At 38.5% G+C, this 22,371-nt stretch overlaps 1 protein-coding gene across 1 annotated transcript in view; it reads left to right on the top strand.

Annotated features, from left to right (window-relative positions):
- The window catches only part of LAMA3 (laminin subunit alpha 3), a 126,314-nt gene that overhangs the window by 18,468 nt on the left and 85,475 nt on the right, over positions 1 to 22,371 (top strand). Inside the window, exons 3-11 of the mRNA XM_068932364.1 lie at positions 1,719 to 1,836; positions 2,477 to 2,595; positions 4,153 to 4,323; positions 6,874 to 6,971; positions 9,001 to 9,116; positions 13,760 to 13,878; positions 18,280 to 18,370; positions 19,447 to 19,578; positions 21,355 to 21,417. Coding sequence (XP_068788465.1) covers positions 1,719 to 1,836; positions 2,477 to 2,595; positions 4,153 to 4,323; positions 6,874 to 6,971; positions 9,001 to 9,116; positions 13,760 to 13,878; positions 18,280 to 18,370; positions 19,447 to 19,578; positions 21,355 to 21,417 — 1,027 coding nt within the window. The remainder of the gene's footprint in view (positions 1 to 1,718; positions 1,837 to 2,476; positions 2,596 to 4,152; positions 4,324 to 6,873; positions 6,972 to 9,000; positions 9,117 to 13,759; positions 13,879 to 18,279; positions 18,371 to 19,446; positions 19,579 to 21,354; positions 21,418 to 22,371) is intronic.

The raw sequence follows: 22,371 nt of genomic DNA on the forward strand, positions 1-22,371 counted from the left end.
AAGAGAACAAATTCAGTGTACTGTGAGTTTGTTATGCCTTTTTTCACTATGTGCCTTATTTCTGTCAATGCAATGACAGAATCAATATTTTAATTAGTGAATCAATATTTTAATCAATATCAATATTTTAATTAGTGAAATGTCAGCTTAGGCTATGTATTTAAATTAAGTTTAAAAAAACACTTCAGAAATATAAGGTGCTGTTCTAGGTCTTATGTCAGAAAGGTTACTTTTCTATCCTTAGCATGGGATTTATTTGCTAAGTCGAGGATTATTTTTCTTCCTTCCTCATCAAATCTGGACAGAGACCATTCATCAACTTGGACTGCATTCAACTACAGTTGCAATTTGGACTTTCAGGTGCTAGTACGCATCCTTGGTCCAAGTCAGAACCAACTCATTAGCATCTATATGAAGTCAGAATCTGGACAAATGACAGGGCTGGTGACTTAAGTTTTAGTGAAGGATTGCCATAAACTGTTACTAATTTATTTTTTGTGAGGACCTTCCCCTTTCCCCTTTTACAATGTGATTGTACAAACTTATTCTGAGCATGTGATTGTACAAACCTGTTCTGAGCAGTATTTCGAGCTACGCTAACATCTTGAGGGCTGAGCTGCACGTGAATTGAAGGTTTCCATTTGCAATGGTAGTTTGAAATTACCATAGTTTTACTCTTCCATTTTGTGATTTGCATAGAAGTACACAAAGTGTGGTGCTGTGAGGTTGTTCTTTAAGCACTTACAGACCTGGTAGAAGAATGTGTTGCGAGGTTTCCGATATAATACACGTGTTGGACAGTAGTTCAACTTCACATGCATTGAGTAGTCACGGGGTTAAGCCAATTCTACACTTGAAGAGCAGATGTGGCATGCAGGTGTTTGAAGGACACCGCGTGCTGAGTCAGCTACGTTACATAGAATACTGTTTTGTGCCGTCACTTTGGCCACTGTTTTCTTTAGATGTTTCTGAAAGGTTATAGTCAGGGTAACGTTGATTTATAACTGAGCACGTCTCATATTTCAATTCTGCAGCAGTGCGGAAGCACTGTGGAAATGTAATTCACCGCTACTATTTTGCACATGCTCATGAGAGGGAATCACCTGTTACTATACGAGGTTGAACTAGCAGTGTCAGCGCTCTGAGTAGCATATAAGTAAAAAAATGTAGTAACTATATGACAGGCTGAAGCAGATGTCATCTGCTTTTTTGGAGGGTAGGTGGAAGGTTATTGTTGATTCAACAATGTAACTGCCAGCAATGAAGTTGTGAATAAAGTAGTCTGCCTTTTTTAAACACCTCTTCTGTTTCCCCTTGAGCTTTCTAAACCACTTGCCTGGATGAAATCTGGCTTGATCAACACACAGAGTGTTATTCACCCTTTTTCAAATGAATGTAAGGATGGAACTCCTCAAGATCTTAAAACTTAGGGCAAGCAAAAATTTTAATGGATGGGTAGTTGCCTGCCCAGTGCAAACTCGGTTTTGGGATGAGTTGAGATGAGTATATTGGTAGGTGAGGTAGGTTGATGCAGCTGCCTGGAGTCTACCAGCAGAGACTCTGGCCTGTAATTTTAATGGGAATGAAACTGCAGAGGATAACCTTCTCAGTGTCCACAAAGAAAAGGCATTCACTGGCATTAATTTTACTATTTTTTTACAGTGATTTTACAAAGTTCAACAAGCTCTTGATAATATTTATAAATATTTTGTTACCAGCTCTTCCATGTTGCCTACATCCTTATCAAGTTTGCAAATTCTCCTCGCCCAGATCTCTGGATTTTAGAAAGATCAGTGGATTTTGGAAGAAGTTACACTCCCTGGCAATATTTTGCTCGTGAGTATCAACTCTTGTGTCACTGCTCTTTTATAGACAGATTTTATATATAACATTTGCACAGTAGCAGGATAATCAGCCCATGAGTCTCACTGAAGATTTCAGCTGTAGTGAAGACAGCTAATGTCAAGTACGTTTTTCTTACCTATCTTAGTTATCTGCAATAAAGTAGTGACAGAAGTGTAACTAAAAATGAGCATGGTATTTTGAAATATTTTACAATAATTTTCCATCTGTTGGGTTTTTTTAATTGTATTTGTTCTGTTCTTTTAGTATATCAGAACTGCAATGTTATTCATTCCAGTGGACCCCAACGTTATTTCTAAAAATCAAAGTGAAATACAAGCAAGGCACGTTGGAATACCTGTAGCTTTTTGTGATGATAAGGGAGAGATGGTGAAGTGCCTTGTCAGGCATCACTTAGGATGAGAAATGAAAAAAACCTATTTTATTCTTAGTAATTTCTATTCTTCCGTACTAATATTTGTGTATTCCTGCACTGAGTGGCGCAATCACTACTATCATTCAGTTAAGGGGGAGAATTTACTTGAAAGCACATGGGGTATTTCTTTGTTAATTTAAGTTAGAACAATAATGTATATTTTCATATATAAAAATAATTTCAATCTGATTTGACTAGACTCCAAAGCAGATTGTTTGGAACATTTTGGAAAGGAAGCTAATGTTCCTGTGAGGAGGGACAGTGATATCATTTGCACTACAGAGTATTCTCGCATTGTGCCTCTTGAAAATGGAGAGGTAAGTGTTTTTAGAAAGGTAGTGTGTGGTGTGGAAGTGAACAGCATTAGTTTTAGAAGTTTGCTCTTTCAATAAAAACCTAAAACATGAAGTAAATTTTAAGTTATGATTAACTGAAACTACTTTAATAAATCAATAACAAGGCACTTAAGTGTGTGGTAAGATTTTTGAAGGGTGAGCCAGCTCCTCCCAACTTTCACCATTCCCTGTGGGGGTGAGGACTTCGCAGAGCCACCTATGTAGATTTTTTATTATGATTTATATACCTTACTTTAGATATGTGCATTTGAACCTGCTGACCATATTTCTTGAATAGTCCCAACGTATATAATATAACCTATTGCATAAGAATTCCTCACAGGAGTAAAGGGTATAGAAACAGATATCTCCCATTCAAGGATAAGTAACTGTAAGAAAATACATAAAAAATGCTCCTTGTTTATAATATTTGGAAAAGTGCTGCTCTGATTTTACTGTTATTCCTTCCTAAGCAGGAGCATGACTTATGTTATTTGCACAAATGTTAAACTAGTGGCCATACTGATCACTTTTGGTGTCATTCTCTTTTTAATTCTGATGAAATTAGAATCCAGATCTGAACTCCTCCAGAGTTCTGCAGAGTTTTGAAGGTTTAGATTTGGAGTTGTAATTTAAAATTAAAGTAGAAGTTGTCTACTAACATTTCTGTAAAATTGTCCTAATAACAAGTTTTTAAGAATAATTTCTATAGAAGAACATTGTTGGTGTCATCCCCTATTACATGCTGTATCACTTGCTGAAGGAATCGTGCTGTAATTAGAAACATCACCAATGCATTGTTGCATGCTTACAGATTATAGGAGCTATTTGGAAGTAGATATCTGTTATGTCGTCAGTTATAAATAAATGCAAATCTCTTACTCACTTGTGTACATGCATACTGAATTGTTAATTTAACAGATTCATGATTGCTAGACTGCAGACATCGATTTCTTTGAAAAAATAAAAAGTACTGCAGCACTTGTTTTGAATGTTGGATAAGCCTGCTTTCATGTGAAGGGATTTTCTGAAGCCACACTGTGTACTTTCTTCCAGACCATTAATATGCTCCCGGGCATTGGAGCTGGTAACAATAATATTTTCCAGGAATGTTTGTGCCTTAACCCAAAAATAAATGTGCTTTGGGAAAGAGCCAAAACCTGATGTTTTTACTCAAGCAAAACTCCCATTGACACGATCAGCTTTTAGTGTTGCTATTTGTGACTATTACTATTGTTATTTCCTTTTAAAAAGTATGTATTTTTTGTGCACTGTACCTACTCTTTTCAAAACAGACAGAGGCACTCAGTTTTGGATGTGTAATATAAATAATGAGAATTCAGCAGGGTTCAAAACTAATGACACTATTTTTACTGTTGTCCTAATTTCAGTATGAAAAGTGTAGTTGTTACTGCAGGTATACTCAGAAGCAATAGCAAATTTGTGGATTCTTTTAGTAGCCAAACTTTTGGCTCTGTGCCCACTACTGATAATTGCAGCTGATATGTTTTAACAAACATGCGTTTAATCTTTTGTTAGATTGTAGTATCCTTGGTAAATGGCCGTCCAGGAGCAAAAAACTTCACTTACTCCCCTAGTCTTAGAGAATTCACAAAAGCAACAAACATCCGCCTTCGTTTTCTCAGAACCAATACGCTTCTTGGACACTTGATATCAAAAGCTCAACGGGACCCAACTGTAACCCGCAGGGTAAGTACTCTTTTCACAGAGACAGATTCAACAATTGTGTTCAGCATCTCAGAGAACACAAAACGGTCAGAACTTTAGTTTGCAACGTCCTAACAAACAAAATGTACTGTGACCCACCTTTAAATCCCCATGTTTTCTGCAGGTCTGCTTGTGGTTAGAAGGTAACTGGGACAGCACAGAGTTTGGGAGCAAGTAGTGATTTTGTAACAGACTGTCTTCTTTCCCAGCTAACAAACCATTTATGAATATTGAAGGGAGTTGGGTGCATTATGGAAATTCTAAGGAGCCAAAGTGGAAATTGTCTTGCTCCTCAGCTCTGTGTAAGATAGTTCAGACCTTGTCAGCTTTATTTTACACTGCTTTACCTTATCTATTAGAAGAAAGATTTTCAGGAATTGTACCTGGGTTTCTGAAAGAACAAGTAATCAAAGGGCATACTGGAAAGGTGCTATCTGACCACAAATCATTTGAGATGCCTAGGGTTTTCCTGTGGATTTTGGGCAATCCAAGGTCTTGACAGACAAAAGCCCACTCCAATTCAGTGGGAAAATGTAAGGAAATTCAGACCGCTCAAGAGAACACTGCACAGAATTTCATATACTTAGAGAGATTCCAGACTTCATATTGTATTGTTTTTTTTAACCTATTTTATTTAAAATGAAGATTCAGTAACAATTGGAGGAAATGCTGGGTGAGGCACTGCACAAATGTGTGTGGATTTTTGTATAAAAACTCATGAAACTATTCCAGTTACTTGTTAGCACTCCCATTAAATACCTTTATTGTCTTAAGTGCATTTTAAGATGTTGCTTACAAGCACATGTAAATGGAGTACTTAAGTTACTTGGCAAGCAACATACTTTAGTGTAAGCAACTTTTGATGTTATCGTGGCCATGGGATGGAGCATAGGTGAAGAAAAGGTCCAGTGTTTTATTAAATTGTTAAAAGAGAGCACAAATTTTCACTGTAGAGGCCTTCAAAGTCTAGGAAAAGGTTAATATTCTGAAGGAGAGTCTTTGCATTAAACTTATTATAAAAATAAATGAAAACCAGACCTGTCTGTCCTCCTGTCCAAGTAACTGCCTGGCTTCCTTTGTTAATGGTTTGAATTCATGGCACTGTGAATTATCTAGGATATGTTTATGTCTAAACTGTGGCAGTTTGGCCTATTATTAGTTTTGGCCTATTGCTAATTTGACATATTACTGACCTGTAACAATACAATTACTATTAGTAGTAGAGCATAGTTCTAGAAAGCTGTAACAGACTAGAGACTGGGTTGTGAGCACTCTTATTCTAGAACAAACACTGTCAAAAATGCTGGAGAGAGTCACAATGATCATTTCTAGCTGTGCTGAAAACACTGAAAGCATAGGTGTTGTTCATAGTATGGAAACAGTAAGCACAATTAGAAATTAACATGTATATTTACATAGAGATAGTTCAGAAGACAGAAAATAATACAGACCGTATTTCCTAGTCCATATATCCCACCTACTGTTTTTCAACTGCCTCGAGCAAAATAGCTTTACAGCAGCCAAAGGGAGCTAGTAGGAAAATCTCTTAGTCTTGGGGAAGCATCTCTTCTGTGCCAGCCAACACCCCCTGCATACAAAAAGAAGGTATGTAGACCACTGGGAGGCCTATATTGTGAATAGAGTGAGCATAGATGGGGACATAACTGCAAAGTTTTCTCTTTGTTCTCCTCATCCTCCAGTGGCATTAAAAATAAATCTTACCCTTTAACTTTTTCTGGAGGTACACAGAGATCAAGATTTACAACCAGCTCTCCATGCTGCCTCCTTTCTTGGCTCACTAAGCTAATGCTCTAGGGAGACAGGGAAACAACTTGTGAGCTACCAAACAGTACGCGGAAGTTACTATTGAAATGTATATACTAGCGATATTTGCGCTGAGTCAGAGTGATTAAATTTTTGTCTTCTATTGCCTGGATGCCTGCAAGGCATGAGGATGAGAGACAAAATATTTCAACTTCAGGTCACAAATTTAAATCCAGTCTGAGTCACGACAGCTTTTGTCTGACCTGGTGATCTCAATCTATTTCTAGTGTTTAGTGATCATGACTGACTGAATGGGGAAACTACCCTGCCCACACCAGCTTGTCCTGTTTGTCGAACAGACCAAGCTCTCACAAATGATACTGTGACTGTACTTTATGCCTCTGTCCTCATGCTGGCTTTGAACTAGCCTTGAGCCTGGGTACAAGTAGCTATATAGCCGCTTGGGAATTGGCAGCTGCAGCAGAATAGATGTAGTGTGAGCTGCACAAGCCTGCAGATGTGTTCTGTTAATAACAGGTGCCCCATGTGCTTTGACTTTGATTTGATGGGACTAATACTGAAATGCAGGCGTCAAGAGAGGTTTAGCCATTGGCCATCTTAACTTTGGCGTTTTTGTAAAATTGTGCCTTGAAAATTCTGATAAGCGAGATTTAACAGCGTAGAAATAACTCTGATGTTGAGGTATCTGTCATCATATATGTAAAGGAAAGGAAAGATCCATACATGTTTCTTGTGCTTGTTCCATAGTATTACTACAGTATAAAGGACATCAGTATTGGTGGTCGATGTGTTTGCCATGGCCATGCTGATGTGTGTAATGCAAAGAATGCTGAAAACCAATACCAGTAAGTAAACTGAGCATCACATTAATTTAATATCTGGCAAAATGATATGTTTTCAAATGACTTTATTTGTTAAAGAGTGAGGTAGTCTTACAGGGATTTTTCGTAATATTTTAAAAATGAGAATCTACTAATGATTGATATGGCAATATATAAAGAACTATTGTGTGTGAAATATAATAATAACAAATCTTTAGTTTTTTTTTTTTTAATTGAAATAAGATGTTGGCAGACTGAATAGTTTGTTAAAAACCCTTACTTCTTTTTGGAAAACTTGGATTGATACCACCTCTGAACAGCAGAAATTAGACGGCCAGCTCAAGGACAAAGTTAATGAACTTCCTGCAGATAATAGAACATTATAACTGAGCTCAGCCAAGATCCAATGGCTATTGATCATTACTAGGAAAGATTAAAACAGGAACTGAATGAACTATATCCTGTTGTCCTCTGGATAATGAGGTGATACTTCCTTTGAGCTGGACTGACTATTAAAATTCTTTGAAGAGAAAAGTGTGGCCTTCAGTACCATATCCTTAGTATATTTATGAGGAGGACAGCCATGAATGTAACAGAAATCAAACAGTCCAGGTTTTTCTACTTGAACCCTTTGTATGAGCAGAACTTGGTAACACTGACTACTTATTTAGGACCTGTGGAAATCTGGCTGTAACCAACATTTGGTTAGAACAGTAGTTGCAAAAGCAGCCATTCTGCAAGTGTAATAAATCTGGCATATTTTTACAATTATCTTTAAATGCCTTGAATTGTGTGAGAAGTATTTTCATTATTGTCACACACATGAGCAATTAGCAAACATCAGATGTGAAAAATGTAATTTCTTTTGGCAGTGTGAAGTGATTTGGCAGTACTGGCATATTCATTTCACAGAATGAATATATTATGTTATTCTAACTTGAGTTACAGATGTCACTTTCTGTGAATGAGCTTGAATTAAAATGGGTTGACAACTGGTCATACACTTACCCGAAATCTGTAGGAAAGTTTTCTTTTCCTGTGAAGTTTATGATCTACATATAGATTTCATAAGGACTTAGATCAAGCTCTGTGGCCCTCTGCTACAGGAAAGTGACAGTGAATACTCAGGCTGTCTAAAACATACTTTAAGAGCCCGGTTTATAACAGCTGTTGCTCTTATACACCATTAAACCAAATTTTATCAGGTTGATACAATATTTTCAGTTGTTTTTTAAAGACGAGTGAGTGAGTGGATGGGTACCTTTATCCCTTCCAGATGACTATTCTAGAAAATGGTAAGTGAAAAAGGTGTAAAATCTAGCAGAATAGAATGGTTATACTCGACAACTGTTTTGTTCTTGGGTATCAGACTGCACAGATAACAGCATCCCTGGAAGAGGCCTCTCCAGTGTCAAAGTCTCTTTGTTAATCCTGAGATTCCGTTACTGTGGATAGTAAGACCTAGCCTGTAATGAGACCTTGCCCTTATGTAGGCTGTAGGCTCTTTGCTAAGTCAAAATAAATGTGCACTACATTTTCTTGATGAATAGCGTGCATTGCTTTAAAAATAAGTGGATGAAGTTACAAACTTGGCTTATTAAAGACACCAATAAAATTACTGTAAACAAAGCATAATGGAAAAGTGATGAGGCGTGCATATAAAAGTGGTAAATGTTTTGATTTACAGTAGGACAATAAGCTTGAGCCTTGGAATGATGCTAAAATGGGATATATCTTGAAGTGGTGACGTGTTGTGCGTCACCTTGTTTCAATATTCTTAAGATAAAATTTTATAAACTGGTCTATTAAATCCAATTATAAATATTCTCTGCAAGTCCTTTGTTCTAATAAACTCAAAATCATGCTATTAATCAATCATGAAGATTTTAGAAAAGTTCTAAAACGCTTTAGAATTATTGTTTGACTGCTTTGTATGTGAGCTTGTGTCCTGTCCTTTTCACATTACCTGTAAGTCTTGGACTGCAATAAATCTGGGCAGAAGAAGGAATGTTAAATGCAGCTTCAACAGAAAAAGAGGTCTGTCTTTCTCTAGGTTTCAGTGCGAATGTCAGCATAATACTTGTGGGGAAACCTGTGATCACTGCTGCCCTGGATATAATCAGAAACAGTGGCAACCTGCAACAGCTGGGAGCACAAATATGTGTGAACGTGAGTAGCCTGAAAGACGCTCGTTTAAAAGTGACTGACAAATAAGTGGGAATTCCTGTAGCGCACGTGTTCATGGAGCATAACTAACACACTACAGATTTTAACACCTGTTTTCTTTACTGAGAAAATTCTTTCCATTCAGCAATAAGGACTAAATGATGCAGTGAGTATTATTTCTCTTTTGCTTTTGGTCTCCTTAAATGATGAAAATAAGCATTCCTTTAAAACGTTACATAACAAAGGTGGAAACCTTCTTGTAGTACGTGAGTCAATGTTGTTCCCCCCGCCCCCCCCCAGTCACAGATGTTTCTGTTAACAGACTGTGCATCCCCCTGGCAAAGCGGAGGTTATAGTTGTCTTGTACAGCTTCAAAACTTATCCCTCTATCACCCAGCCTCTTCCTATTCAGAATCTACAGAGAGAGACTATATAAGTAACTAGATTTATTAAATATGTAAACAGGTTCCCCTAACTGATATCAAAGGAGAACTCTCTGTCTGACTTCTAGATTTTATGTATTGTCAATAAGAGGAGTGTGTGTGTTTACCTGTGTGATATGTATTTTTGCTACTGGTAGGAAACAGAACTACTTAGTGCAGTACTGCAAACCTCATTTTGATACAACCAAGCTCCCTTAGAAAACAGTGAAGTATTGTTAATAAGGTACAACTCACTCAGTATTTGCTATCTTTTGTTGTAATGCAGATTCTCTTCTGCATTACTCATTGTTCTTGTGATTATACTTACTGTATCTTTGATATGGTAAAGGAAACCAGTTCAAAAATCTGTCTCATAAACCTGATATTTTAGAAGGAAATCCATGTTTTGGGAATTTTGAGAAAGCATAACTCTCTATTTAAGGAGCCAGTGTAAAATGTCATCTCTCCAAGAGATTCTTGAATTTGCAATCCAATTACTCAGACATAGGGGTCTGAAAATCCCTACAGCAGTAGAGTGCTGCATTGGCATTAATACCTGCTTCCTGTAAATTGATGCAGCTCTTCTGCCTTCCTTACCTTAAGCTCTGCAGCGGGTTCCTTGGACTCTGAACTTACTGACTTTGGAGCACTGTAGTGGCAGATTTTTTAAGGCTGACACTACTTACAGGTGTTTATTTGAGCTTCACTCCATTCTCATGCTGACAGTCACCTGTCACTGACCTGATGTATATTGGCACAAGGTGTTTCTGGTGAGGAGTCCAAGGAAGTGCAGACACGCTCTCCTTTCTGTGCTCATAGTTAATAGTTCAGAGTGCCTTAGCCCCACAGACTGACTATTCAAGCTGGAGAAGCCCACTGGCATTTCTCCCACCTTCCCAGTGCCTCCTTCTTTTATTAAAGAAAATGTAACATAGGGTTAAGTTGATAACAGGGATCCTCTTTTGATGGGAGGCTACATACTGCCACACGCAGGTGTTCTGTATCTTTCTGGCCAGAAAACAGTGACTGTGGTACAGACGTGTTTGCTGTCTTTGTACATCTCCTATTCTGAGCAAATGTGTTGGCAGCCTTTGTGCTGCTTTCCTTTGTGTCTAGCCGAATTTATTTTCCTTTTCTTGGTCTAACTTTCCTGAGAGTGGCATAGCCAGTGGGTACAAACTGTTAATGGGGAAATCCTATTTGAAAGCCTAACAGATGTACCTATGTAATTGGTTTGAGGAATAAAGAGACTGCCTTGTGGTATTGTTTTAATCAAAATTGCAGCACTAAGACTGATAGTTGAGAAAAAAAAAAAGATGATTAAAACATTTGATAGGAGGTAGGCGTGTTGGGACTCAGTTTCTGAAAAATATTTGAAACTGCATTTGGATTCCTTTCTTTGAAAGGAAGATATTTTCTGCCGGGAATAGGTAGACAAAGAACATAAATAATGTCATACTTTTGAAAGAATCAGTACAAGATTCTGAGCCAAAAGAACTTAGCTTCTAACTACCTCTGAAAAAATACCCTTTTTAGTATAGATTGCTCCTAGCGGTTTTAGGTGATTTGTTGAGAGTATTTGCCAGGTGCAGACCTCTTTCCCTGGAAGCCGGTAGTGAAGGAATTAGAGCAACCATGTTAAGCTTCCCAGAAGCCTGAGGTTCCTTGAGAGAAACTGAGTGAAAGAGATTGGTGGGAAATAGTAGGGATGTGTCCAAATTTTTGCTATGAGTTTCCTAGTACTGTACAGGTGAGCAAATGACTCAAAAGTTTTAAGGAAGTGCTTTGTGAGACTGAAGGTGTTTTTATTCACCTGGGAGAAAAAAATGCCATTACTTTGATCAAAGCAAATAATTTCCTGTCGCTGTTAAAAGACATACTTGTGAGCTGTATTTCTCAGAGCATTTGGCCATAGGGACAAGACATTTTTATTTAGGCAGTGTAGAGAAAGGGAAATGTTCACCTCTGTACACAGAGCCTCATTTTGTCCATCAGGTGGGCTGATGACAAACAAAACCCTCCAATTTTCATTCCACTGTACGTGCCTCTTCTGACCTAGTATCTTGGATCTTTTTTTTATAATTTTTTTTAAGAATTATATGAGTAAAAAAAAAAAAACAAGCAAAAAGATCCACATAGGCAATGACAACCCAGCCAGGTAACGCAATCTTGACCTATATGGGCCCTATCAGCAGATCAAGGGACCTGATGATAGGCCACAACATTCCTCAGCCAGATTGTTGAAAGTTTCTAGGCTTCCTTGTCCAAAGCTGTTCAGATGTAAAGACCTAGAGGAGAGCCAGTGTCCCTTCTTTTATCTGTGTGGTCACATTGCAAGGCACGGAGAATCAGTTTTGCCTAAGTTATGCTCCCAGTTGTGCCAGGTATTTTGTGTAGAATTTGTAAGGATATCTTCCAATACATGTCTCTCATCATGAAAAAAATGGGGCCAGGGCCCATATCTTTGTTCTGAGGTGCTTTCAGGAACCCAGTGCCTTCCAGAGTATCCTCTGGTCCAGGTGAAGGGAGGATTTTCTCAAGCATGAAGCATGCCTTCAGGAATTTTTTAGGAAGGTTTCCCTGTTGTACTGGAGCATTTGTAATTAAAAGCACGCCTAGTATTCAGATGCTTGTGGAAGTCTTTTTTGGTTCTGCATTCTTTTAGAAAATTTCCTGTTGATCCCCTCCAGTGAGTCTTTCCTCACTGGATCGGATCAGATCAGATCAGATCAGATCTAAAAAAAGGAAATAGAGCTTATGGCAAAACCACAGGACTGCCTTTCATTTATTCTACCTATGTATTGGTCTAGTTAGTCCATACTCAGAATTATATTGCAGTTCTGGAAGATTTCAGTGAACACAGGCAGAGCTTTACGTTGCTGAAGGGAGTGAGGATCAGAGATTAGTTTTAGCTGATATCCTGCTTGATGAGCAAATTAGGAGAGACGCTAACTGGCCTACAGGAAATTAGATAAATTCTTTTCTGCGTAAATCCATCACCATTTACTCAAACTGTATTTGCAGGAATTATTCCAAGCACAGAGCTATTTTTCAGATTAATTCTCTTCTGCAAACAGATCATGAACATTTGGTTGGTTCTGGCATTTATATTGCTATGGCCTTTCTACCAAAGGTAAAACAGCAAAGGCTTTTCTGTCTTTAAATCTCCCACCTTGAGGGTGAACTTAGCTGATGTGCATACAAGGCCACAAGAATATCAATGGATGTACCTCAGATGTTTTCGATAGCTGAACCTCCTAGGTTAGGGCGTCTGTGAGGCTAATGTGCCTGCAAGCAAAGCCTCACAGGTATCTGTCTTTCAATCTCTTTTTCAATCTCTATTGAACACTGCAATATTAACATTAGTTAGAAGAGATTGAAAATATAGCAGAACATACATACCATTTAAAGATGGATTCAGAGTTAAATTGTTACCTCTATTTGGCTTAATAGAAGGGAAAAATAAACAAAGGAAATGAGCTAACCATAAACCACCCAAAATAAAACTTATCACAGCTGAGATTGTAAACAGCCATAAACTAGGAAAATGAATTATCTCCATTACCTAACTCTGTCCTTTCTAGAGGAGTTTCTTATTCTTGTTTTTGTTGTTGTTCTTTATATAAACGCTGCTTCTTTTTGAATCTGTAATTCTTGCACAGTAGAGTGAACACTTGCTTTAAAACTCTCCGTTCAGAAAACGGCAGCTGGGTAAAAGTATAGTTACATTTGTTGATATCCCTGTACTTAGGGCTGAGTATGTGAGTCCCTTGGTGTAGGTCTTTTTATTCAAATATGTATAGCTTGTCTGTAATTGTTTATTTTAATTAAAGAATTAGCACACAGAGATTCAGCTTAAATGTATTTTTGGACATGGAAAAATAGAATAAGCATTTGAACATGTTTTTGATAGTTTTAAAAAACTGGCTGAGTCTGGAGCTTCCTAGTTCTGCATTTACCCATAAATATATAATGTTGAGATGGTACAACTGTTATCTCCTCTGATGAACCTAGTAGCATATGTTTTTCTTACGTCTAGATGATCTTATGTTGTTCCAGGTGTGAGAGACCATTTGCTGATAGGTAAATACATTCATTTGAGCCTACTCGAACACACATGAGTGCATGTATATGTATAAATAATCTAAGTTTCTTTTTCACCTCTGCTGCATTACTGAATTCCGCTATTATAATGGAAGCTGACTCGAGATACTACTTTTTCAGCCTGCAATTGCTATGGACATGCCACTGGTTGCTACTATGACGCTGATGTGGATCAACGTCAAGAAAGCTTAAACATCTATGGGCATTACGAAGGTGGAGGAGTCTGCATTAACTGCCAGGTAAAAAGGTGGTTTTGGTCAGTTTAACTTAATGACATTCGGAGAAAGGGGTACTGGAGTACCCCTCCAAATAAAATTTCTCAAATAAAATACCAACTCAGACCAACTAGTTCCCTATGGAAGCAAAACACCAAGGGCCTCTTTCTCACTAGCAGGAGTAAAGGAGGGCATAGGCTATAACAAGAAGGAAGCTTATTGCTATTGAAAAAGCATAGATCATAGAATAAATTTAGGTTGAAGGGACCTCTGGAAATCATCTAGTCTAAGCCCCCACTCAGAACAGGGCTATCTACAAAGTTATATCCGATTGCACAGGGACTTATGCAACTGAGTTCTGAAAATTTGCAAGGATGGAGATTGCAATCTCTTAGTAACTTGTTCCAGCACTTAATCACTCCAGTGGTAAAGAGTTTTTGTTACTGTTCAATAGGAGTTTCCCCAGTTGCAACTTGTGGTAGTTGGCTTTTGTCCTTTTACTGTGCATGTCTTAGAAGAGTCTGGCCATGTCTTCTCTACACTCCCTCCCCTCTTTGGTAATGGAAAACTGTGATTAGACACCTTACCCCTTCCTTAAGCTTCTCTTCGTCAAGCGAACCAGAGCCTTTCGCTTAGTTTCTCCTTACATGTCATGTGCTCCAGACCCCTAAACATCTTAGAGGCTAGGCTGGATTCAGTCAACAGATTTAAACTTGGAGTCAGGGACTTTACACTCTATGTATCATTACTGAATATTATGTTATTGCAAAGAGAAAGAACGTCTCTCATCCTAACTTTTACACTACTCTTGGCAACAGACTAGGCTCTGAGCAACTTGATCTAACCTTGGAGTTAGCTCTGCTTTGCCCACAATTGGACCGCTTGGCCTTCTGAGGTCCCTTCCAACCTAAATTATTCACTGATTCAATGATCTCAGGGTCTCTAAATACAGCCAGACTTACTCGGAAGCGCATCTTCTTTTTGATGTCAAGTCAGTCTTCTGAAGAATGATGACGAGCAGCTGAGCAGGATGTAGATCAGAGGGAAAATTATCATCAAGCGTATATTCCTGTGAAACTTACACATCATGATTTATATATTACCATGCTGGGCATTTAAAAATATAATTCTATTTAAGCAACAGAATAGGAAATCTCCAGTAAAACTGTGTAGTGCGTTTCCCATTTATTGTCATAATATAATCAGATATTGTCCAAATCGCTGTCAGAAGAAAGTATAATTATTTTTACTCACAGGAGCAGAAGAAATGTTCTTTGTCTTCCAGTTGACATTTCTGTGCAGAACTTTGTTCACCCAGCCTGGTAAGATATAGCATGGTGGTGCTTTCTGTTAGCTCTTTATTAACGACAGCGCATTTTTCTTAAATTGCTTCCAGGATATAAAAGAGCAAGATCAATCTAAATCTATGAGTCCTGGTTGTGTAACTGATGTTGGATGTTTGTAATGTAATTCTGAGGAAATTATGTTGGATTAATTGAGTTTACCGTAAATCTAATGATAGTATTTTCTTCATAGAAAAACCACGTGGATTTTAATTTTCTTTTTTTGTTTGTGTTGTGGAAGAAGGTGTTAGGAATGGATGCCTGAATGACTAATTAATAGGAATAGAAGTGTTGCACACAAGGATAGGTTTTATTTCTTTAGAGTCTGATAACATTGCCTATGTATTCTGTTCTGCATGTGTCAGGCAGTAATAGTATCAAGTGTTGTAGTTTCCATGTTCTCTCTTTAATCCTTCCACAACTTCAGAAGGGAGAAGAATCACAGAACCATCAAATAATTTAGGTTGGATGGAGTTCCAGAAATGTACTCCAACCCTCAGAGCAGGTCTAGTAATTCAGGTTAGTGAGGGACTTCTCCAGTTGTGCCTTGAACATTTCCAAGGATGGAGATTCCACAACCACCCTTGGAAACTTGTTTTGTTATGTGACTACCTTCACAGTAAAAAATTTTTTCCTGATATCTAATTGGAATTTTCCATGTTCCAGCTTGTGTCTGTTGTTCCTTGTCCTATTGCTGTGCAACTCTGAGAAGAGTCTGGCTCCATCCTTTTTGTACTCTCCAATCAAGTAGTTGTAGATAGCAATAAGCTCTCCCCTCTGCCTTCTCTTCTCAACATTGAACAGACCCAGTTCACTCAGCCTCCTCTTTAATGTCACATGTTCCAGTGTCTGACTATCTTATCTCATAATGGACACAGTACTCCAGTTGCAGTCTGACAAGTGCCAAAGAGAGGGAAGAGTCACTTTCCTCAGCCTACTGGCTACACTCTTACTAATATAGCCCAGGATGCTGTTGCACTTCTTTCCTGCAAGGGCATGCTGCTGCCTCATGTTAAACTTCTTAAACCCATTAGGATTCCTAGGTCCTTTTCTGCAAAGTTGCTTCCTAGGTAGTCGGTCCCCAGCCCATGTTGTTGCATGGGGTTATTCTGTCCCGCGTGTAAGACTTGGTATTCGCTTTTGTTGAACTTTCTGAATTTCCTATCAAACCATTTCTCGAGCTTGTCCAGGTCTCTCTGAATAGCATCCCTGCCATCCAGAACATTGGCCGCTCCCCCAATTTTGTGTCATCCGCAAACTTTCTGAGAGTGCACTCTGTCCAAATATCTAGGTCATAAGGAAGACATGGAACAGTATCGGTGCCAGTATTGTTCCCTGAAGCATGCAACTAGCTGCTGGCCACCAGGCGAACTTTGCACCACTGATCACAACCCTTTGAGCCCAACAGTCCAGCCAATTTTCCACTGAGCTTATCATCAGCCTTTCCAGCCCATATCTCACCAATACAGTGATAAGAAGACTATGTCAAAGGAGACTGTGCCAAAGGCCTGGTTCTGGATTTGTCTGCACCCAGCTGCATTGCTCTTCCAGCAGATTTTGGGGTGGTTAAAGCCATCCATGAGTACCAAGGCCTGTGATTGTTAGGCTTCCTCTGGCTTCCTAAAGAAGGCTTCATCTAACTCCTCTCCTTCATCAGGAGGTTTGTAGCAGGATGCCTACTACAACATCATATCTGCTGATCTGTCCTCTGATCTTACTCACAAGCTCTCCACTGGGTCTCACCTGTCCTATTCCCAGGCGGCTCCAGGCACTCTCAGCAGGCCCAAACCTGAAGAGTGGCATCTACCTCCTGAAGCTCTGTCTGAGCCAAGAGCATTAGCACTAGTAGCTGCCAGAGACTGTGCCCTGCAGTGTGTTGAGACCAATGCTGCACAATATCCAAGTAGCCCCCTCAGAGTCTTGAGCAGAAATGCTGGGCCCTTCTGCGCTCCTGCTATGCTAAGTGCTGCAACAGCTACTGCATCTCTATCTTCTGCATGATGTGGGCATGACCCTCCCTGATCAGGAGTCAGTCTTTCTCAGCAGGAGCTTGGATCTGAAGATGACAGAAGAAGCTCCTGGCAGAGCTGGAAGCAGAGACTGAAACTGCTGCATGAACTGAGACCACCAACTGCAAACATCAGCTCCATCAGTGTCCCCGGTGCCCTGCCCACAAACTGCCCCATTAACTTTCAAGTCCCTGTTCGCAGCCCCCTGAATTACAGCACTCCCTAAGAGGCAACTAAACAGCAAATGGAAACTGGAGGCAGGCACCTCCTTCTCTGGTCACTCTGGGACCATGCTCCCCCTAGCTCTGCTGGGTCCTCTCTCATGACTACAAGCCCACCAAACACCTTCTGAACAAGATTAACTCAACTTGTGAACACCGTGGCTATTGCATGCTTCTGCCTCCCACAAAGTGAGAGAAAGCTTTACAGCACAAGTTTTATTGCCAAAATATACTCAGGACTTTATTCTGTGATGTCAGTTTTATATATTTTTGTTGTAGTTCAAGTTACAGTATTTTTTCCGTGTGCCTAAAACACATTTGCAGAGATGTATGTTTTTCTAATGGAAGATCTGTTTTGTGCTTTTTACTTCGTTTTGTGTAAAATGATCAGGTTTTGGTTTTGTTTGAGGTTGCTGAGCTTAGATATAGAGTATTCAAAAAAGTAATCTACGCCATGAGAAAAACGCACAATGGAGTTGCCTGAATTATGTACATGTTGTGATAAGAACTCAGTATGATAGAGAGAAACATCTGATGGTAGTGTATAAAAGATTTTTTTCCCTTGATTTAAATTAATATTTTGTTAAAACAGGTCTTGTTTTATAGTGCTTTAAAGTTAAAATTCAGCCTTTTAATTTGAGAATACTGTGTTTCAGAACGCTTTAGAGAATACAGGCAGTTAAAACCACCAACTGATAAATGCTGTCTTTTTTACAGTCATATTCCATTTTTCCTGTGCTGACCCTTGCTTAGTGATGTATAGGAACAGCATAAAGGATGTTATTGTTTCTTAATTCTCCATCTAAGTTCCGTTTTCCACCTCATAGTCTCCTTTTGTTTTATTTTGCACAGCATAACACAGCTGGTGTTAACTGTGAGAAATGTGCAAAAGGTTACTATCGTCCTTATGGTGTTCCAGTGAGGGCTCGTGATGGCTGTATACGTAAGTCTTTCTTTATGCCATATCTTCTCATAGTGGTAGGGTGGGGTTTTTTTGTTTATTTGTTTTTGTTTTAGTTTTTTTGGGCTACAGTTAGGGCATGGGATGTGTCTTTCAGGGAGGAAATATTAAGAAGTGCCCGACAGATCTGGGAGAGTAACTGCAAATGACCTTTTGTGTTGCTTTAGACCCTTTCAATGATATTCTTCTCAACATTTTGTATCATATTAGCCATAAGCCTCAAACCAGCAGCTAGGCAATAGGAAGAAGTAAGCCAGAAAAGGCTGCTGCTGAGATAAGATCGCATAGACCTGGGGTCCAGCTGCACACCCCACAGTGAAATGGTATGACCTCTTAAGAGCCACTCTCATCTCCTACCCTCATGACCCTGTTTCTCTTAGCTCTCTAAAGTATATGTAACACAATTGTTGGCTCCTAGTCACATGAAAATTTTATTCTATAGCTCAAAAGGTCATGAGGATCACTACTCCTACTTTATGCAGCGCTGAGGTTAGCATCCATAATGAATAATGCAACAGGATAGTTATTAACTCAACATTTAAAAAGGAAGAACTGAGTATAGGTGTGAGATAAAGGTTGAATTATTAGCAGGGTGAAGGAGTTTTGCAACAGGTATGAGGACGCTACAGATTGTTTGTGAATTGAAATGAACGGGAAGTCAACAGAGTGGGAATGCTGCAGTGATGTTATTGAACTTTGTCTGTAAGGGAGAGTGGACGGAGAGGCTGATGTTCAGCCCTGACCATGGAGAGGGATGAGAAGAAGCCACAGAAAGGGCAGTTGTTGCAGTGCTGTGAAGTAATAATGTGCAACTTTCTGAATTAAGAAAAATAAATGCTGTAAGAAAATAATACAGGTCTTACCCCTAAGGGACATCACAAAGATTAGTTGCTGGTACAGAGTACTTGGAAAATGTGAAATAGCATGCAAATGTCAATTTTTTAAATAATGAGACATTCACAACTGCAAAGAAAGACTATTATAACGCCATTGTGCACTGCTGCAGAAGGTAAATTCATTCTTTTCTAGAAAGTGCCTAATTGTTGATATTTACTTAGCTTGCAGTTGTAACTTGGAGTACGCAGAGGGCTGTGAGGAAGGGTCTGGCCACTGTTACTGTAAGCAGAATTTCCAGGGAGAAAGCTGTGAGCAATGTGCAGATGGATTCTATGGTTTTCCGTTTTGTATCCGTAAGTATACAAATAAAAATGTCTCTTTTCAAATATTTTTGACATGCATTAAGGAATTAACCATTTTCACTGCACTTGACTTGGATAAAACATCTGTCATTTTGGATTCTAATGTTTACACATTCTGGTAAATCAGTTGTCATAATACTCAAGAGAGTCTGGTTTGTTTTACAAAATGGCAGTTAACTTGAAAACCAAATAGATTTGGTTGCATTCTCAGACTTCTACATTCATTTAAGACCTCTTGGGAGAAGTCAGAGCCTGTCTCTCAATACATCATGAATTCCAGTCCTAAAGCCCTGGACAAGTTGTTTAAATATATCTCTGTCTTTAGACATAACTGGAAGTGGAACAAAAAGTGCAGCAAGAGAGAGGGGAGAAAATGGTCATGTGTTCTCCTTGAGGCTTTCTAGGATAAACCCCCCATAAACCAAGTTTGTGGACTTTTAGAGGATTCTAACTCTGAAATAGCGCCTGTGCAATGTTGGAAAGACTCTCCTGGGAGAGCATTTAGACTCTCAGACATGCTCTCTGTTTTTGCTGGACTGCTGATAGTTGCTGATATGTGGTTGAAGGAGGGGCTACAGTTTGTTTTGATTTTGTCAAGAAAGTGGTTGAAGGGAAGATGTGTTGTAAATCCAAAGAAAATAAACACATTAAAAAAATGATGTAACACATAAATACTGACTGCTTCCATTTATTCAAAATGGTATTGGAACAGTTTATAATGCTATGGATTATTTAAAAATGAGATTGTTACTTTAAAATAAGGATACTAAAATGAAATATTAGGAATTCAGAAATTCAAATGCTTTTCCCAGAAAAAAATTACATATACAATAATTGAGAAGAAAATATAACACCGGAATTGTTTATTGTATAAAAGCTTATGATTCCATGACCAGATTCTAGAAATGCATCACTGGGAGTGTTTTATGCCCTCAGGAGAACTTTGTTTCTGATAGTCAATAAAGGGGTATTGTGCAGAGGTAGGATCTGCAGTCTGATTTACCCCTGTGGTGTTTCAATTTTACATTACTTTAACACCATTAGAAGAGAGGTACCATTATAAAACTGGAACAATGAAGAGGGAAATCAATAGAAAACATGGGGATAAAGCAGGGTAAAAAAATTGAGTATTGTTCTGAAATCAATGCCTGCAACAGAATAAATAGTTTCTGTACAATGCGTTCTAGAATATCATATCTCATTTGATCAAATTCCACTGGAGTTTGTGGCACATCAACTTTGGGTCAGGATCACAGTGCTGTCTTAATGAAGGGAAGTTTGTTGGGATGACTTTCCCATTCCTAATACGGAGGATTCTCAGAAATACTCCCAAGATGTAAGGCACGCATCATGAATTCTACCACTTGAGGTAGCAAACAGTAGGGCTGAATAGCAGGAGATGAACCTTGAACTGGAAGCAGGAGCCAAGAAATAAATGTGGAGCTTCCAAGATAATATTGTCTAGCATGAGAAAGCTTTCTGCACAAAGTAGTAGGGAGCAGGGAAGCAACCTGGTAGCATTTCCAAATGCTTTTTGGCCTTTCATAGTGTTTTTGACAAGGAATGTTTGGACTTAAATTGGAGATCAAAAGTAAAAAGTTTCTTATGCTGTTCCTAATTAAAAAAAAATAAACTGAAGTTGATTACTAGAGTCATACAATTATCATTCTTTTTCTATTGACAGCAGACAACTTCATGGCATGGTCTTTAGAGAAATAAATTTATTGTCTGTTTCAAGTATACTTTATTGCTTCTTTTGTTCTAAAGGTATTCCTGTTTATCCTTTTACTTCTCCAAATCCAAGAGATGCTATGGCTGGTGACATAATAGGCAAGTTCTTTTTCTTTTTATTTTCCTGTTTCACTGTTTTTCCTTGTTTCATTGTTCTTCACTGTTTCAGTGATGCTTGCTCTTTCATGCAGATTTATGTTGTAATTTTGCCAGTATTGATATTTATCTTTCAGAGAGGCTTTGTTCTTACCAGAAGTTTATTATATAGTCATGTTAATATTAAACAAGTTAGTGGGCTAGTTCCAGGAAGAATTATGGATCAAAATAGGTTTGGCCAGCCTCCGGCAAACATCTGCAGAAGAAGCAGACCATCTTGTTTGTTGCTCTTGTGAACAAATCCATCAAGACTTTCTGACGTGTACAACTTGTCATCTGCTTCACAGTGTAAATCTCTTTCTTAAGGCTAACTGGCCTCTGTTTCTGGACTGTCCTCTTACACCTGGCAAGTTGTACATTGCCCTTGGCAAAGAATTACTTGGATTTTTCAAAGAGCTGCATATTTGTTATTTAGTCCACTGCAAAGCTATCTGAAATCCATAAAAAGATTCCTTTGGTGGGTTTCCATTTTAAGTATATATTATTATACTGCAGAACTGAGCCAGCATCACAGCTAGAACTTAATTAAATACATGCTTCTGGTGCAATTAGGGATTAATAGATTAAAAAAACCTAACAACCTTTGTTTCTATACTAAAATCGACATTTTCCCCCTTTATATCTCTTAGCTTTCATGGAACTGGAGTTTATGTTGGCATTTGGAAAAGTATTTTCTTCTGTTAATGGAGCAGACACTTAAACATAAGCAGACAGTGCTAATCCATTGGTGTATTTACAAGTCCTAATTGTTTTCTTGACGTTGCCTGCAGTTGCTGTTACATCCTGCAAAGCCTTGTTCTCTTCTAGCCAATTATCTTCTCCTGTGTATAGCGTCAAAAATAATGGCCCTGGCAGGCCTCTGTGCATGCTCTGTCATATATCCTCTTCTCTCACCTG

The sequence above is a fragment of the Struthio camelus genome, chromosome 2, assembly GCF_040807025.1.
Source record: "Struthio camelus isolate bStrCam1 chromosome 2, bStrCam1.hap1, whole genome shotgun sequence".
Classification (NCBI taxonomy): domain Eukaryota; kingdom Metazoa; phylum Chordata; class Aves; order Struthioniformes; family Struthionidae; genus Struthio; species Struthio camelus.